The sequence below is a fragment of the Sceloporus occidentalis genome, unplaced genomic scaffold (assembly GCF_023333645.1).
Source record: "Sceloporus occidentalis isolate IW3139 unplaced genomic scaffold, rSceOcc1.0.p SCAF_17, whole genome shotgun sequence".
Lineage (NCBI taxonomy): Eukaryota > Metazoa > Chordata > Lepidosauria > Squamata > Phrynosomatidae > Sceloporus > Sceloporus occidentalis.
The window spans coordinates 6,145,021-6,165,459 of NW_028316997.1; the positions used below are offsets into that span (position 1 = coordinate 6,145,021).

General features: G+C 37.2%; 1 protein-coding gene across 1 annotated transcript in view; it reads right to left on the reverse strand.

Moving 5' to 3' along the window:
* Positions 1-20,439, reverse strand: part of LOC149302781 (mitochondrial inner membrane protease subunit 2-like) — a 484,643-nt gene that overhangs the window by 459,451 nt on the left and 4,753 nt on the right. The window contains exon 2 of the mRNA XM_089481981.1: positions 19,763-19,866. Coding sequence (XP_089338107.1) covers positions 19,763-19,866 — 104 coding nt within the window. The remainder of the gene's footprint in view (positions 1-19,762; positions 19,867-20,439) is intronic.

Sequence of the window (20,439 nt, forward strand, 5' to 3'; positions counted from 1 at the left end):
TAGCTTACCTCCTTGCAGTTTTTCTCTACTTTTTCTCCTACTGACAGCTTCCTGTCTTGTAAAAAAAAGAGGGAGGTGAAAACTTCCATTGGATTATAACCACATAGTTATAATTTCTATAGTTTTACTTTATAAACTGCTGTACCAATGCTAAAAACTATAGAGGGACAGATTTTTTTTGTCAACTACTGACTTCATTCTTTCATTGACGAAAACTTACATTCCATAAATTTAAGGAACCACGATCCTATCCATCAGTTTAAACTACAGGTTTTGAATGTGGTATCATAAACCGTTCTGCTTATCTCCCCTTTCAAGGAGACATTTATTTAGTTGCAGCAGAATTGGGTAGGAAACTATAGGGCAGTTTCAGAACAATGATAAACTAACATTTAAATGCTCTTGAACGGATTGGATGTAAAAAGGTACAAAACCCCTAAAATATTTTCTTTAAGAGCTGTTTCTTTTAATATTGCTTTTGTTAGCCTCCCACCATCACCAACAATTTGCTGAACAGAATTTTAATTCCCCTGTGCATTGATCACTTTTTTTTCTTCAAACTATGTGAAAGAACTTTCAAATTTGTTAATCCAATTTACTCTTACTTTTGATGCATGTGCTGAATTTGGTGTTATGACAGGATACAGATCATCTTCCAATTAGCCAGCTATCCTTTAATAAAGTTAAAACTGTAGGCATTATACAATTCTCTACAACAGATCTATTTCATTAAAGAGAGAAAAAACCAACAGATTTTCTTTGCTATAAAGCGAGTAATAAAAATAACAAAACTCAAGGAAAATTGAAATAGAAACCATCGTTGATACCTTATATTTAAATATAGTAAAAAAATCACAGTCCAAGACTAAGGATGGACAAGCGGCCACAAGGTACACATTTATACTTGAGCAGCACATGGTCATGCATATCCAGCCGACAACTCTTATAACAGATGGCCAGTCTGAGGCTGGCTTTCTGGACCTCAGAGTTCTCTTCCTCAGATGGATTCATGGGGCTTACAAAAACAACTGTCGTGAAACTACAATCCTCATGACGTTCAGCCAGCCACGCTACGTTTAGTTCAGTTAGAGTGTTGTCTGTTAAGCTACCCCTCTGGCATCTGTCATAACATATAACCCAATGCTATCTCATTAGCCTGGATCCAAAAGCAGACATCGGTAACGTTATAAAGTTTGTGGCACAGTCAACAAAGGGAAAGAAATCAATAGCGCACGGAGAAAAAATCATTATGTAGCCTAATGAAGTTCACTATGAAACTTTATGCATGCCTCTGAAAAGGTCATGTGCTAGCTGCTTGTAGCATCAATGGATGATTCCCTAGGAAAGGCACTTGATGAAAAGCGTGTTGTAAAAAAACCACTTCCAAATAATGGTGTCTGTCATGGTTGTTTCTCCACGGGCCATGCATAATAACATATATTTCACGCTTTTAACTTTATTCTCTGCGATATGTTTGAGTGTCTATATATTGCAGTGTCACAAAGTCACAGTGAAACGGCACTAATTTTAAAAAGCCGGTTGAGACATTTATGATTAGGGATCTAATAAGTCATGTTAAACTCCCTGAGTGCAACACAGGGAATCAGAAAATGTCCTGCTTCATTGCCTGGCAGCAACGAAGGGAGGGGAGGAAATGCATTTCATACAATTGCCATTGATCTAAAGATAGACTAGATTAGAGGTTATCTCGCATACCCTTGAACACCCTTTGCTGTCAGATTCCTTCCATTGATAACAAGCATTATCTTGCCATACAGATGTCTCCCTTATTACAGAATATTGCTCTTCCACATTAATTATACATTTGCCAAACACACCGACTTAAGACTGAGGAAACAATTTGTTATTATTTGCAACACAGTCATACGCAGAATTATCTCTGGAAGCTAGCAGAGTAAATCCAGGCACCCGGAGGAGCACAAAGCTTGTTAAACTCACCTTCCATTTAATTATTTTGTCTGAGTAGTCATTCCTCACAACACATTACAGGGCAAAGAAACAAAACATTACTCTTCCAGCTGTATACAAAACTCTCTGTTTTACTTCTCATCAGTAATTTCAGGCCATTTTAAATAAGAGCATAAATCAAATTTACAAATAACTGCAAGATTGTTTTTTTTTTTTCTCTCTCCAAAGAGTCAGCAAGTTTTTAATTTTCCCCGTACACAACCGTTAATGAATCCTCATTTTTAGGCATTATGATAGACGGCCAAAAGTATAGACAAGGCAGCAATAATATTAAAACGCACTTTGGTAATTAGGTGATGAATTATCATAGTTTTTATGCATCCTAAAAGTTTAACAGAATAGTGGTAGCAAGCTACAGCATGCCCAAACATATCCAACTAACAGCCCTATAAATATAACATATACAATGTACCGTATTCCAAGAGTTTAGTCCAAATCAAGTGTTGCTTTTATTTAATATAAAAATGCTACCCCTGCAGACCACTAGGTGTTTCCTCACAAAAGCAAGCCTGCTCCAAAGCAAAGTGGACTACAAAGAAGTCCCTTGGAAACTTTCAAACCAGCGGGCTTAGTCACACAGCTGCAGTATTTGGCTATATGGCAACCATCCAAAAAATGAATCACCACCCCTTTGCTGACATTGACACTTGGATTTATCTGATTATGCCTTTTAGAACAACTGTACAGAAAGTCATGCAATGCTGAACCATGCCCATGATGATGTCTTTGGAGGAATTTATTCACACAATGAAATATTTTGAATTTTACATTTACTAGTGATTCTGCTAACTCCAAGAGCAGGTTAAAAGCAAACTTGCTAAAACAAATTTCCTATGTACAATGAAGAACGTCATAGTAGCTAAGTTTGGACCTCAATACATACCTCCCAACACTCCGCGGGTTTTAAAGGACAGTTCTTATTTTCTGACTCTGTCCTGTTTCTGCAGAGAGTTGGAAGCATGGATCGGCTTGGGAGATCCTCTGATCTCCCACAGCCAGCCCAATCAATGGAGGTCTATGCAGTTTACCAGTGGTAAAGAACTGTCAAGCCTTGAATATATATATATATATATATATATATATATATATATATATATATACATATATACACACACATGAATATACACGGTATATATATATTATTATTTATTTTATTTTTTTCCCCCCACAGTGTAAAGTCCTACATACATCAACCATTCATTCATTTTCCAGGGAAGTGCATGATTCCAATTTTGTGTCTGTAGGTAACTGAACATAGCTGCTAATAGCCAAGTATGACACATTCAATAACATTTGCACATGTGAAAATTTCTAATGCTCAGTGGTCATAGTAAAAAGATAATAAAAAATTGATGTATGGGCCCCAGGAGTACACAGAGTAATCAACATCACAAATGCATTCAAAAGGAATTGCACTAAGATGGTGATGATGTCAGTGGGAGCTACTACGCAGTCCAAAGGCAGTTTACATTATTTATAATTTACAGCCAGGCTCAGGTTAAGAGCAATACATCAGCTGCAGGAGAATGATCCGCTCAGTCATGCCTGTCAGTTGACATGATACACAAAGCAGGGCTGACTTCAAACTCTCCTTTTCCAGGAGCCTATTTTGCGTAATGCTCATTAAAATGTGAGGCAAGGACAGCAGCATAGAACACTGTAATTATAAGGCCATGAATGGACTGATGACAACCATCACATGCATTTGCTACAGGTGCTCTGACCATGAGTACTTTTTCAATGCAAGTATGATGCTATTATGACAGCTCTTTTCACATAGTAATATAGAATATAGATGCAGTTAGGAACCATCTGAACAAAAACATCTCTATTCTGGGCAGGTCTGGTATATTGAATGCATATTCTCTCTGCCCTTATTACTACCCCCAGAAATTCAATATATAATTATTATCAGTTAACATTCAAATACACATACTGATGAGACATGCCATCTACATGACGTACATTACTGCCAAATCAACGAGGACTTAGAAAGAGAAGAGAGGAAATTATGTTAGGGGGCATAAGGGCTGTTCAGCCACTTGGTCAGGGCCACCTTAAATAATTTTACCAGACCTTGGCATCATTTTTAGTCAAGGGTCCAAGGTGTCACTGCAATCCATAATGTCGAGAGGGTTTCATAAAGACCAGGCCTCAGGTGGTCTGCCCAGGTCATCCAGTTTAATTTGCACTGTGCCTCATTATCATTGGCGGCAAGAACCATTTCCTCCATCATGCGGATAAACGGTATCTTATTTATCCATTCCACTTATGTGGCATGGATGTAAGATTTCCATCTTAATGGAATTAAGGATTTTGACACATTCAGTAAATGTAAGGTCAATGTTTTTAATGTTATTTTGAGATCGACATGCTCGTATGGTGCAACAATACCACAGCTGGGGGAACTATAAAACTTGGGTCTGCTATCTTATAGATCACCCTGAAGACTGATGTCCAGAGCTTTTTTCAGTTTAGGGCAGGACCACCAAATATGTATATACGTCCCTGGCCCACCCAAACACCTCCAGCATCCATCTCCGAAATCAGGAAAGATACGGCCACGATCTGTCAGGAATCTGCACCACATTGTCAATAATTTATAGGCCATTTCCTGAATCTTGCTATTGATGGAGCATTTTTGAGTCAAGCTACATGTCAATTTTAAGTAAACTGCCCCACAATAGATTCAAACAACAGGCATTAAGCCTGGAAGCCCCAATGGTACCAGTAGAACTGTCAAAGTGACTGAAGCATGGATTGAATTACTCCACTTGTGTTCATGTGAGAATTACATGAAAAACCACACTGGCGGGGATTTCCTGGAGAAGAAAAAAACTTGGTATGTTTAATGCATGACATCTTTTACATTGCTACCGCAAGAATCTATTTGGTGATAATATGATAATATTAATTACCTTTGCAACAATAATGTAACAGTATTGATATATATATATATATATATATATATATATATATATATATATATATAGTGTATATATACACAGTATTGTATATATATGTATGTATATACCGTATTTGCTCGATTATAAGACGACCCCCCAAATCTGAATATTAATTTAGGAAAAAAACCTGAATATAAGACGACCCTATAGGAAAAAAGTTTTACCAGTAAATGTTAATTCATGTAAACTATTTTTTTAAATAACAGCTATGATTGAGAAAAATATTTTGGTTTTATTTCCTTCTATTTTCCAACCTGCCGCCCAGTTATGCACATCTGTCCCAGAAATGCCTTATACCCCCTATATACCATTGTGCCCCATGATATGCCTTTTAACCCTATATGCCACTGTGCCCCATGATATGCCTTTTGACCCCCTATGTGCCACTCTGCCTCCAGAAATGCCTTATACCCCTATATGCCACTCTGGCATTTAGAGGGTTAAAAGGCATATTATGGGGAAGAGTGGCATATAGGGGGTTAAAAGGCATTTCACAGAGCACTCTGCCTCCAGAAATGCCTTATGCCCCCATTTTACACTCCCCCCCCCAAACTTACCGGTGCTTCTGACTTCCCTGTCATGTAGCCGGGGTAGCGTGTAGATCCCACGCACTTACGCTGCAGCCGGAAGGAGGCGTGGCTAGCAGCGGGGTTGTCTGCGTCCATCGTGCAGACCTTCCCCGACTGTCAGAGATCAGAGTTGCCCGCACCGGTGCCGGGGAAGGTCTGCGCGATGGACGCAGACAACTCCGCTGCAGCGGAAGTTGTCTACGCGAATCGCGTAGAGCTCTACACGCTGCCCCAGCTACACACCGGGGACTCAGAAGTACCGCTAAGTGGGGCGGGCGGGGGGAGACAGGAGGATCCAGGTCCCCTGCAGCTGCGGGGGATCTGGATCTTAGTCGGCTCATAGTCAGACCTATTTGCATTTGCTCTGAAAAAACCTCGTCTTATAATCGAGCAAATACGGTATATATTACACACAGTATTGTATATATGTATATTGTATATATAATGTAACAATCTTTTTAGTTTTCAACTACGATCTCTTTCCGACTTTTCTTGCATGGTATTTGGTGAATTCATGTGTTTGCTGTTTATTTGCCACATGTCAAACTAAAGTCAGTATCTTCATAATCCTACTCGACTAATTACCTTGTCAGACTTAGGCCCAATTATTATACACATTCCTTCTACATTTTCTTAGAGAAATAATGTCAGCACCACCAGAGACCTATCGGAACAGACAGAGCTTCACATTACTGGAAATTTAATCAGCTGACCTTCGGTCAAGCAAGCTATAGCTGAAAGAGACACTTTGTTATTGCTAACATTTCAAACTCTTATTCAAATAAACCTTCACATGAAAGCCTAGGGTTCAAGCAGGTCATGTATATTGCAGACAGCAATTAGTTTGTAGCAACACCTCATACAACAAGGTAAACATTTTAACTTGTCATTGCACTTTTCATTTACTATTTTTCAGCAAATAAACAAAAGTCATGGTTCACCGAGCCCAGATTCTTATAATGAGTAAAAAAAAAATAAAAAGAAAAAAAAATGGCAAAAAATGGCATCCAGCTCATCACACCATGAGTATATGCATTTAAATAGGCCTACAGAAGGAAAAAGCAACTTATCGCTTTTGAACACCTAGAAGAACCATATATGAGATATACAAGTTAAAGTAAGAGTTTAAAATATCCTCCATCAGTTCCCAGGTACCTCACTAGATTCCAACCCAGTCTATCCATAGAGAAGACATTTTTTACCAATCAGGCCCAGGTTTGTAACTCCTATTTTCAAAGTGTGTGGAATATTGAGTCTAAACGTCTTGCTAACAGAGTGTTAGCTTCATTAGGGAAACTCAAATCCTGCCGGGTTAACTGTTAATTTATCTTCAGATGGGATGGAGTGGCCTGGGGGACAGGGGGCTATTCCCCCATGGGCCATCAATTATTGCTCAAATGGGACTGGCTCACTCTCAGAGGCGGGGGGGTGTTAATGCAATGCAAGAGCATGTGCGCAGCTATTAGAAAAAGACTCCAGGGAGGTAAGGTAAAGGTGTGATGAGTGAGGTGTGAAACAAGTGAGCCACATATGAGAGCCAGAGTGGAGTATGATGCAGTGGGTATGTTTTGGTTAATGTGTGTATGTGTTATAGTGAGTGCGCTAGTGTGTAAATTAAGGGGTGGCCACTCTGCTATACCTGCCTTGCCAGCCCCCTCACCCCTTATCTTCAGTTAAAATTTGGTTAATAAAACAATCAGGGAGTGTGGAGTAAGTGGCTAATGAGCTTTGCATAGACGTAGTGTTCAGATGGCAGGTCAGAAGGTGATTCAAGAGGACAATAATTGAGGAGCCACAATCTGAAAAGGCAACGTTTCAATAACCTGAGAAGATGTAATTGTGCATATTAATGGAGTTCCATAATAAAGCACAGCTCATTAGACTACTCTTAACATTATTGTTAATTTAATATTATTTTCATTCCCTGATTAGCCTAAGGTACCAAACACTACTCAAGGTATATCAGTAACATTATTAATACCGAAGTGCAGTCGCCATAGTATAACAAGCCCACCTCAGAGGCGCAAATAGAGAATATACTAGACGAGTCAGAATAATGCAGACTGATCCACAGAGAAGGAAGTGTAGAAATGCCTCTCTGCAGATCCGTCTGCATTGCAGTACTGTAATACTTCCGCCACAGGGTGGAGCCTCGGTGCACAACAGCCTCCCCATTCCTTCAATCTGGGGTATGAGTGTGCGCCAAGGTGCCGCCCTGACGCAAAACTACCACAGCAGGCCTTAATAACCGTGGAGAGCTGGAACAAGAGCACCACCTGAGAAGACAGAGAAAGAAGGAGGTAGAGAAAGTGTTGTATGAATGGAGTGTGATTAAAGCCACCATTGAGGCTATTTGGGAATTAAGTACTCAAGGATCACACTCATCAAGGCTCATGCTGGAGTAGAACTGTATACCAGGCTCTACCTTGCAGATTATATATTCTTATGTTCATCCTCAGAAGTAAAATATCAAGTATACCAAATGTTGTAAACTTGTGAGCAAGGCCTTCTTTTACCCTTTTGATTCAATTTAGATTTTTTTCTGTTTACTTACTTTGCATTTTATTAAATGCTAAAAATAAAAAAAATTAACGTCTTTTTTTTTTTTTTTTTTTGCTGCCTAAAACTTTTGCACAGTATTGTATGATGTATAATTACACAAAAGGATTCAAATGGTAAAAAAAAAGATGTCTTCCTTGCTAAAAAAAAACCCCCAAAAAACATAATTGTTGCATACATTACAAGGACAAGAAAATAGTTAATCAGTCAGAGGAAAGTGTTCATTGCAACAGTGTGACTAGGTACTTTACAGACACAGCATGATGTAAAATGACTATAACCTTTTCCCATCTGGTGTATGTACTTTTTAAGACAAGTATGATAAAGAAAATTAATGTGAGAAGATGACTTTTTCAGCAAGTGAACACGTTTATTTCCATATGTCACAGTAGAAAAGCAATTTTGCCAAGAACATTTATCTATACATCATTTATGGGATCTAGGTGCTTCACGATAATTTGAAATACATAATTAAAGGTATCAGTTGTAGCCCAAAAAGGAATGCTACATGTTTTCAACCGTCGCGTGGCGTGCTGTCGCGTAGCGCGACCCACACACACCCCCATGGTGGGGATAACAGGAGGGAGTGTCCTGATCTCCGTGGACCCTATCCCATTGGTGGAGATGGGGGAGACGGAGAGAGAGAGGCTGGTAATCCCTTAGGGGGATTTCATAACCTCACCGATGAGGAGTCACCTGTGAGTTATAAAAACCCTGCACACCCTTCAGTCTGTGCTTAGTTATTGAGCTCTATGGTTCCCTTAGCCCTGCTCTGACCCGTTCCTTTGTGTATTCAGCCCTTGCTATTTGATTGACCTCCCGGCACCTGACCTCGGTATTGTTTTCTGGACTTCGTGTTTCTCTCCTATCCTGACCCGGCGGGTCTCCCGTTGTTGCACCTTCGCTGCCTGCGCTGACTCGGATTTGCTCTTGGACTTTTGTCTTTTGTTCCTACCCTCCTGCTGGGCCACACTGCTCTACGCTCCCAACCTGCTAGAGACCGACAACCAGGATTCATACAAGAGGACAGGGAAGGACATTTATTCAATGTTCTGTATATGATGTACTCATACATGAAATTGTTCCAGGAATGCTTCCTTAGAGCTTGGCTCATCTTTATAGAGCAGCTGGTAAGGGGCAGAACTAGGCAGCATTAGGAAGTCTCAGGCTCTATTGGATGCACGGATGATGTGAGGGGGCAGTAAAAGACAGACACAGGCTTGATGGAGGCACAATATGGTGAGACATTGATATCCTGCTTGACCAGAAAGCAGCACTTTACCTTTACTAATATTTTTGCCACTGTCAAAAAGTACCTTTAGCTATCCTCATCATAACATGCATTGTTCATGATCCAATGTATCTATAATGTATCCTTCTACCAGTAATATAAGAAGTGGTCGAATGTTAAAATAAGCTGTGGTCCCAGAGTTTAACGTTATTGGGTTCTTAGGTTTTCTACAAGTGAAAACCAGAAGATTGTGAGCACTAAGGAAAAAACTAAGACAGGGTCAAGTGAAACCCTGGACGAGACTAGAAGCCAAAATTAATTCCGGATAAGGACACAAATATGTGAAGGCATTTTAGCTGGCTAATATTCCTCCCCTAATGACAAGCCAGGCTAAAGTCTACAATGGATTGTCCACCTTTAAGGAAAGTGAAGATATCTGGGCCTCTAACTATAAAGTTCTCATTTACTCTACTGCCTTGTCCTACCAGTCCTCTTTGAGCCTGAATAAGATATCATGACACAAAACTTCATGTTTTGTTACTAGACTATATGTAAGTTACTTTTAATGTGGTGATATCAAAAATATTTAATGCACACCATGTAAATCCTATAGACTTGTCATAAATAATATGATAAATAAATGCAGTTAAAATGTTTGTATAATCTGCATTTTATCCACCAAAACTAGAAAATGTCTCAATCCTTTTTCTGAGTATTATTCCATGCATATTTTGCTTATTGATATTTGAATAACATGACGCCTAAAGATTTGTAATATGAAAGATTAACAGACTAACGATCTTTTTAAAATGTGACACAACAGCGATCATTACACATGATAAAGCTTCTGTGTGTAATTAAGCACAGTTTGATGTAACTAGTAATTTATCATAATGAGAGCTCAGAGAACAAGCTGGCACGTCTTCAGCTTTTTGATAGGAACACAAATCATTTAACCACCTTCATTCTGGACATCCATACATAGTAATCCCCTGCCAGCTATAAGAACTGCTTTCCTAGCTGGTAACATATCACAGGTCTAGGCAAGAAAGGGAGGTGGCATTACCTATTGCATTCTGTATAAAGCCCCACTATATATTCAAATATGTTAGTATAAAGAAAGCCAAGCATTGACCTATTGTCAAACCTATCTTCTACACAGGGTCCTGAGATGCAGAGGCATCTTTGCAGGGGCGGGCTGGCAAAATTGCAAAGAAATTCTAGCCCCACTAGCCCTAGGCTTGCATTGGTATATTGCTTTATGTTATAATATATTATACTATATTGTAAAAGTCCATGGTGCATGCAGCGCATTCCATAAAATCTCTATGACAACACCTGCTGAATATTTTTAACTTATATGCTCTTCCTTCCTATAAATTCATAAAATGGAAAATGTATGAAAATGATTGACTCTTTTCAATATCTGCTTCTGTATAAGTGTCAATGTTAAAGCAAATGCTTTCCTTTCAATAAAATGCATTCATCACAACACACACACCCAAGGTATGTTGCAGAGCTGTGACATAATGTTATACCCTTAATGCAATGCCCTTCAACTACCAAAATCTATTTAGCCACCAACTAGTACTGAGGCTCTTAGGACAGTAAGCTAGAGGGGTTGATGGACATCTATTTTACTATCATGACCATACTGTAAGTTTGCAATATCTTCCAGGTTAAATGTATGCAAGTAATTTTGGAAGAAAATAATATGAAGTGTTTTGTCCTCCCTACATGCAGTTAAATTAAAGATTGGCTGAAATTTACGTGTTCTGATGAAGACTCAATTTGATTGCATTACATGAGTAAAAAAAATATTAGGCAAGATTCTGCAAAGTAACAGCATTTAAAAAAAACTATTTAATATAATTTATTAAATTTATTTATTTATTATTATATTTATTATTAGTTATAAATTTATTTAAATTTGTAACTAATTTATTGCTACGTAAAGAAGGTGAAGGGGATATACACATTCTGGGGTTGGTAAGTATGATCTGCTGATAACTGTCAACCCCAGACCATTTATTCAGACCATAAACGTTATATGAAATCACAAATTCCCATTCAAGACAAAAAAAGACATCACACTAATGAATCGGGCATAAACACTGTCTAGATGCGATCATTTTTGTAAAACAGTTCAGTAATTTCAGTGGTATTTAACCTACTTGTCAGAGAACCTGTTATGCTAGTTTCATTTAACGTGAACATATACAACCCTAACTTTCTAGACGCATTTCTTCTCTATACCAATTATGAAACAAGTTAAAACATTTTAAAGTAAATACTAAAAGCTGAATTATAAATACATGAAGTCAAGATGGGCATATAAGCAATAGGAAGACAATAACCAGAACCACAGTGTCCTGATCACCCCCCCCCCCAAGTAAAAGGGCAAAGCGTTCCTCAAACTAGCTTAATAAATAAATAAAAACTAAAATGGACCAATCATTAAAAAAAAAAATCAGGTTTTTGGTTTCTTTTCTAAGTAAATCTAGAATACCCCCATTTTAGGTGATAATGTCACTAGAGGGATCTCCCTTAAGTCCCGCGCTGCTAATTATAACATCTCCGCGTAGGACTATTAATCCTCAGCGCACCTGGTGCAAGGTAGAATATTTAAACGTAACAGTTTTTTGTTACATATTTTGAAATATTGGCTATATTATCCCCTGCTTTCAAATCTTTGTTTTGGATAAGGGAGAAATTATTTATAAAACACAAAGCCTGTCTCTAAGTGCTTTTGCTCATTTAATTTGTGTCAGCGGCAGAAAAGCTAGACAATAGCTACGTTATGTAATTGCTACATTAGAAGCTTACTTCAAGAGGTTTCCATCTTTTCAATTTACATTGTCTATGTTCTCTCCAGGATTCATTTGTTTATGCACATCATAGCGCTTGGACATTACGCATATACAATGATTGAATAATCAATCTATTTTTATTTGGGCTTTTTGTTTAATATGAGAAACTGAAAATCAGATTACATAATAAATCGACTACGGCGACTAAATAAATTGAGGACACAAATAAAGTCAATTCTTCTTTTAAGTAAGTTTGCCTTTGGTTAGGAAAAAAAAAATAAGAAAAAATAATTAAGATAAAAAGTCATGTATTGTTATTCACAAAAATACGCAGCAACTTATGAGTCAGGCAATATAAGCAGAGACTGTAGGGTTGTTATAAAACATAGATGTGTCATTCACACAGCTTCCTCCCAGTATGCTGCAAAGCCACCGATTGCAGCCATTTTCCGTAGATGCTGACAATTTTAGGGTGGATGCTGCAAAGCCACAGATTGCAGCCATTTTAAAGCAGCCGTACATGTACATGCATTGTCACGAATGCATTGCATCATGAGCCCGTACATGTATAGACTTTGTTTGGAAGGGGTTAAGTTGGCAAGCAGACAAGCAGGCCAAGGGTAGTCAAGGTGTGTGCAAATAATACAGGCTTCTGCTTATTAATCCACATGTGGCTTCCTATCCTAAGTTATATCAGACTCCCAGACTCCATATATACATACACATACATACTGATGCACCCATTATAGGTAGACATTCTCCGTTATTCATTTAGTTTTTTTCAAGCAGCTTTAAAAACTGCAGTTGGGGAACAAAAAAAGAGGCAACATTTCCTTTTAAGTATAACAAGCACAGAAATAGTCACTTCAACTTCTATTTCCTACAGGGCAAAAGATAACTTTCATTGGAAGATTCATTAACCTTCTGTATTGAAAAATGATTGCACAAGTACACAATAGTTTCAAAATGAAAATACAAACATAATAGATCATACAGAGCCTGCAGTTACTTTGGGAAACTATGTTTTTTACTTTACTTGTTTCTACTTAAACATCTCCATACAAGCTAAAGTGGGCACCCGAGATCTAGTGTACATAACAGCCCAGGTGTGACATTATAAACCTAAGTATTATGCCATTAAAAGTATTATACATCCTTCATCACATAGTATTCGCAACATAAGTGTGCAGTTTGATAAAAAAAAATTGTATCCATATTTTTTATTCATTTGCATAACATCATTTAAGTTAAAGGTGCATGGTCATGTTGGTAAGGATCTTCCCCAAACTGTTCCCAAGTTGAAAGCATAGCATTGTCCAAAATATCTTAGTATGCTGAAGCATTAAGGTTTCCACTCACTGGAAGTAAGGGGCCCAAATCCTGAATAATTATGGTGCACAAACAAGGTCCATATAGACATGGTTGGATGAGTTTGGTGTGGAAGAACTTGACTGGCTGCACAGAGCCCAGACCTCAACCACATCAAACACCTTTGAAACCTCCAAATTTACCGCACTATTTTCCAAGGGACATGATAGTATGTTTTCAGAATGCATGTGTCAGAGACTTGCTCCTCAAAGAATACAAAAATGAATGCACCTAAATGTGGAAGATTTTGTATTGTAGCACTTTCAAGCTACAAGACATCTTGGACAATGCTATGCTTCCAACTTTGTGGGAACAGTTTGGGGAAGCGTTTTTCTATTCCAGCATGACTGTGCCCCAGTGCACAAAGCAAGGTCCATACAGACATGGTTGGATAAGTTTGATGTTGAAGAGCTTGATTGGCCCGCACAAAGCCCTGTTCTCAACCCTACTGAACACCTTTTGGATGAACTGGGACAGAGACTGTGAGCCAGGCCTTCTCACCCAACATCAGTGCCTCAACTCACAAATGCTCTACTGAATGAATGGGCAAAAATTCCCACAGAAACACTCCAAAAGCCTTCCCAAAAAGACTGGATAGTGGGGGGGGGGTCAACTTCATATTAATGTCTACGTATTTAGAATGTGATGTCATAAAAATTCCTGTTGGTGTAATGGACAGGTATCCCAAAACATTTTTCCATTTAGTATATATATAAATAATATGGAAATAGCTCAAATGTAGAACTGGCCTCCACTTCAGATGATATTCACACTTTTACAAACTAACTCTATCTTATTTCTTCCCTTTCTCTTATCCTAAAGAGGTACAATATGTAGACTATATTATATATACAACAATGTAATGTGTAAATTAACCAGGTTCTTCTTATAGCTAGTTTTTAATATTGGGGTAATTTAAGTAGATTCATCATAGAAGATATGGTAGGCATACCTTTAAAACTCATTAGTCAAACTATTGAAATTATCTTAAACCCTACAGCAATATTCAACATATCCTGTATAAATATTCTTACAACAGATTACTTTTGGTACTTTCAAAGTAATTGAATGATCGGAAATAATAACATTTGTTCAGATAAAATGCTGCATTACTAATTTCTCAAAATACATTGTCCTGTTAGCTAGTATAATCCAGGCTGGCAGCTAGAATGTTTCCTATTTCTAAACTGTTTTTTGTTTTTATAGGATAAATTAAATTATGACTCAAAGAATGTCAAAGGCCACATAGTTTCAATGCTTAAAACATAAACCTATGCTCTCTCTACTATGCCTTCCTACACAGTCCTCCTTCTTACTCTTCCTCACTATGAATCATATTGCGTTGCCATCATTTGGATGTTGTATTGTTTTTACAAACTGCAGGACTTGAAACTGAGCCAGGGGCAGCAATATTAATGCGTGTTAGAATGGTTTAAATTATTTTATAAAAGAACAGTTCTAAGAAAGAAAATACAATTTTGTAATTATTTTATGATAGAAAGAAAAAAACACACATTTCCTTTGTGCAAGTTATACATGTTTGCAATAATTAGCAATATCTTTAAATGTTGTATTATTGATATAGAAATGTCTAATGCATAGTAACATTGTTATCTGGCTACAAAGTAGGACAAAAAGGTTAATACTAAGTCAAACTTACAGATACATGCAAGTTCTTAGAAGACACATTTATGGTTTTCAGTATTGTTCAGACAGCTGGAAAGGTGTTCTACAACCCATGTCAAGTTATTCATATTTTAGCCAATTCAGCGTGCTATTTATTACCGACATCTTTATGGTCTAACACGGATTTTTTTACCAGTCATTTTGTTCTGTGTGGGTTAGATTTTCACACTCTGTAAGCCTTTTCTTACCTAAATTGTACAACCCGTATCTCTGGGTCAGCAAAAGCGACATCTTATACCCTGACAACCTCTATAAAATTCATTTGTCAAAAGATAGTGTTTAAAATGAAATGCTAAGTTAAAAAAAATGTGTTCCTTTACGTAGAAGTAACCCCAAAGCCAAAAAATGATGCAGCATGTCCAGCCCATACTATTTTATTTATACAAGTTATTCTTAAAAAGATAATAAATTCAGGGCTAGGTGGCTGCAACATTTATTATGAAAAACATTGACCCCAATACAAATTTTTATGAATAGAAATTTAAAATAGATAGGCACTTGCTATAGGAGCAGATACAAAGTGGGACTGCATTTGTTTTAAAGAATATACAAGGTTTAGAAAAATGTTACGTGCTGCATACTAGTGCATGTACAACAATGGAATTTAAGAGACCAAATGGGTAAGCAGCACAGTGGGTATTTTATATAGCTTATGTCACAGGAGGGGTTTGTAGGAGTTAAGCTGATGAAACAATAGAAAAAAAATGTATGCTTTATTATGCAAGATGTCTGTTCAGTGAAATAGATGAGCTGGAAAATATATCCACGAATGAACGTTATCACACAATTGGAATTACCGAGATGTGAAATGATGATTACTCAGGATTAAGCCATTGATTTGAAACAAAGGCCTACCCGTTAAACAAGGCCTATAGAAGACATTTTAGGTCTCCTGTTTTGTAGCTCCCCATATCCTATGGATATTACCTGTTACCCCACTGGTGATATGATCATACATGCAATAGTGGCCCACAATGGGAAAAGGTCAGGACATATAGACATTAAAAATATACTGATTTTACATAGGTATAATAATGTTGTTAAATGTGACAGGAATTCATGTGTAATGGAATGCTAAAGTGGTATAAAGTTACATCACAAGTTTTAATAGTCAGTTAGTGGGGGCAGCACAAGCAGGGAGCAGGCAATGTGTGTGTGCTACTGGGCATGTGAGGGAACTATCCAGCCAAAGCCAAACTGTTGAAAGGTTGCACCCTAAGAGAGAGAGATGATAGGCCAATGGTTACTAAATCAGCTGCAAGGGACCACCAACTGTCCAGGGTCTCTGGTCATCCCTTATTAAACATACACTTAAAAACCTGTAAAATTTGTAATAATTAAAGGGACTTCCACGACCCTGCCCAAATGAAGTCCAACGTCCCATAGGCAAGATGTGTATTGCAGAAAATGCTACAGATTGTATTGGCCTTATATTCAGCAATACTTCACTCAAGGGGCATTTGGCATCATCAGAGGATGACCTGGCCCAGTTTGCTTGTAGTCTGGCTGGGAGAGACACTGGAGTGCCATGAAGAAACGGCAGCTTTATCTAGCACAAACTAGCTAAGCACACAAACTAGGTACCCTACTGACTACACAGCTACTGTAAATAGTTAACAATATATTATACATACACATACATACTGTAATACAAACACACTTGCAAATGTTTTAAAACATAACCCATTCAGTGCTGCTAGACATTATTAGATAATAAAAATTAAAACCACTTTACATACACACTGCATAAACACCAATCAATATTATTATACTTATTTATAAAATGTAAGGCTTATAATTATTGGTTTCTAAAAAAAAAAAAAAAAAAAAAAGAGCCGCAGCTGCCTTCCTCCTCTGATGCAGAGCCGCAGCTGCCCTCCTCCGATGATTCTTGCCAATGACTGGCTGTGTACAGAAGGTAATAAGACTCTCATCTGCAGACTGGAGGCACGCCTATCTCATGCAGGAAAATGTGACAAATCCATTTTCAAGTTTTAAACACTGGGATCTTTCCCACAGACATATTTTCATCACTTATCAACCCAGGGACAACTAATTGGGAACTATATAAGTGTTCTGTTGCACATGCAATAAAGATTAAGAATCTCACAAATTACTTCATCATCCTATGTAAGTAAAATGAAGAGTAACATAAAACCATTATTCAGGCTCATTACCTAATCCTCATATGAAGAATATATGACTTAGTGTTAACAGGTAATCATACAAAAGGCAATTAATTCTTGATGGAAATGCCACCCTTAAGGGATCTTCGTTAATAATCCACTTAAATTCTTCAATTGGAATTCTTTAACAATCAAAGGGCAAAGTAAATCTGCTTCTGCATAGCACAATGAATAGATGTTAATTTCAATTAGGAATGGTGTATGTGTAATGTTTATTGTCATTTTAATTTGTTGATACCATTTGGTGCAACGGAAGGAAATAAATCATGCTTGGTAGTTCTTCAGAGATTCAACATTAAACTTTGTCCCTTGTGATTTAGCATTTTACAGATTGAATGCCAAATTATCACAGTTCTGTAAAATGAACTTACATAATGGAAGTGGGTTTTACACTCTCTCTCTGCTAGCTGTATACTTAGGGCTTAATCACAAAAACCTAAACACTCCGCAATAGGATGACCGCATCAGCCATTTTTCGAGGACACACATATATTTTGCATTATTGATCAGCACCTATAAGTACAGCCCTGAAGTATGTAGGATATATAAGCTCACAGAAGGTAAACCACGCCAGCACTTGCACTAATCAGCAATGTGAGAAATAGGTGTGTTCCCTTATACGACACCAAAAGGAAGACAGAAACAGGAAAAACCAAGCCTTGCAGTCAGTATGTTACCATTTGGTACTTATTATGTGGCTAATCTTTCTGTTTCCACTACTAGGGAAATAATCACACAATCACACAATTCCCTGACAGCTTCATTCCAATGTTCTGTAAATTAAAACAAACATATCTCTTGGTGTTCAAAAAAATCAAGAATGTAGTACTGCATTATAAGAAAAGAGAACAAAGTTATGGCACAACAGGAATTAACAGAGGAAACAATGGACTGCCAATGCCTTAATCAGTACATTCTACTATAGGGCAACCTGTTTATGTGCTGTCAGTTCTTGACAAAAGCTATTGTTGTACCATTTTGTATTTAAGAGTTTTATCAGTCAGCAGAAAGTTCCCTTTAGCCAACCAAAAACATAAAAATGACACCAACCCTGTGTCCATATTACTTTAAATTGCTCCTTACATTTGAGTCCTTACAATGAATCATTACATTTCCTACTATGGTTGTCGATGATGACCATACTCAGTGGAAGTGTCATGTTTCACCAGTTCTGCCAATGCAGATAATCTTTCATAAAGGAAAGCTCCCTTCCATTGTGATGATTGGCTGTAGGAAAGGAGAAATCTAAAAATGCCACAGCATGAATCTTGTCACATATTGCAGGTGAGTGAGTATTCGCTCAATAGCATGCTAAGTGTTAGAGTAACCTTGTAAGACGAAAGACAAAAGAGTAATGGAGCTTCCAGGGAATAATCCAGTTACACTGAGGTTTTGACAACAGCATTTGAGCTAAATCTGATTCGCAGAAAGAACACTCAGTCAATAAGTCAAACAGGTCTAATATTTACTGAAATGATTCTCTCTGCTAAGAAGACAATCTCTATGGAGATTTTTTCTATTTCCATAGACATCTTGTTTCAGCAGAATACACAAATACTACCATCAAGCGTAATCACTGAACATTTAAAAAAAATGCACAGAAAACATGGAAAGTGAACATTTCCAAAGGTTATAGTGATACAATTTAGATTTTGCACACCAAATACAGATCAAATGTCATTAGAAAGTTTACATAATAAGAAGGACCTTGTGTATCTTTGACACTTGACCATGTTATGACATTGTCTCTGTTGTCTCCATTTTCACCCTTTAATTTTGTTTCATTATTATTTGTGAAACAGTGCCATCTTTTGGTCCTACACCTAGACCACACACATCTACAAGACACATGCAAGCTTTGTATCTTAATACCAACTCCGTTGTAGTATTATATAAGGAACAGCAGGTAGCAAAATAAAAGTTCAAACCATAAACAAGTCTCAATAATAGCTTTTGGCTATTTATCTAAATAGTAAAGACTATAACACAAAGAAAATGGTACGAAAAAAGACTAACAAACATTAACAACAAAGCAACTCAACCAATCAAAACAAGCATTTGGAAACCTCAACCACACAACTATTATCACATATATGAAAACCCAATATATGACTAATTTTAAGAAAACAATGAAAATACATCATGGAAGTTAGTACAATAAAAATTTAATCTGACATCAGTATTTATGATATGGGATAAATGAATATCCATTGAAAACATACAAAATGATTCATAGTCTTGCAATCATGCTAAACAAACTAACAGAAGTCTGTAAGCAGATTAGAAGCAATAACAGCCTGAAAGATGCTTATGTACTTCCTTAGAGACCACAAATCCTCTAGAAAAACGATTATAAAAACAAACAACCAAAAAAGAATATTAAATCATTTCTACTTACACTAAAGAGACAATGTCCCCACGTTGAACTTCATAATTACGAACAGTCCATCGGTTCAAAAGCACTACATCAGATTTGCTTCTTCCAGATGGATTCAGTGAAGGCTAAGAATAAAAGAAGACCAGTTATGTTTAAAAAACATTTCCCTGCTGATTTTCTCACACTTCTAGTCTATAGTATACATAAAAGACAGAACAGGAATATGTTTCTCAACATGAAGTATTACTGTGCGTGAAAGAGGGAGACGTACATTGGCTTCAATTCAAATTTCCCACAGGGACTCTAAAACTTACTAAAGGATGAATACAATTATTTAGCTAGTGTCGACCCCAAAAAAATCCGATAGATGTTGTGAAGCGTTTAAGCCACCGTGGAGATATATCCACAGAGAGAATTGTATCATGCATAATTCTTTTTTTTTTTGCAATTGAAATGCTAGAGATCTGATCTACTAATATTACATATTAAGAGTTTTGTATTCATTGAACAGATAGTTGAGAAACCCTGCAATTCACCAAAAAGGACTGACCCTGGTCTGAGTATCTTGCAAGAAGGGTTTGTTTAGGCTCTGTATAATGCATAGTTGCTGTACAAACTCAGGGTAATATGCACGCATATGTACTTCATGGGTTTAAGGTTAAATAAAAACCTTAAATACAGATTTGTGTACCTGTCAT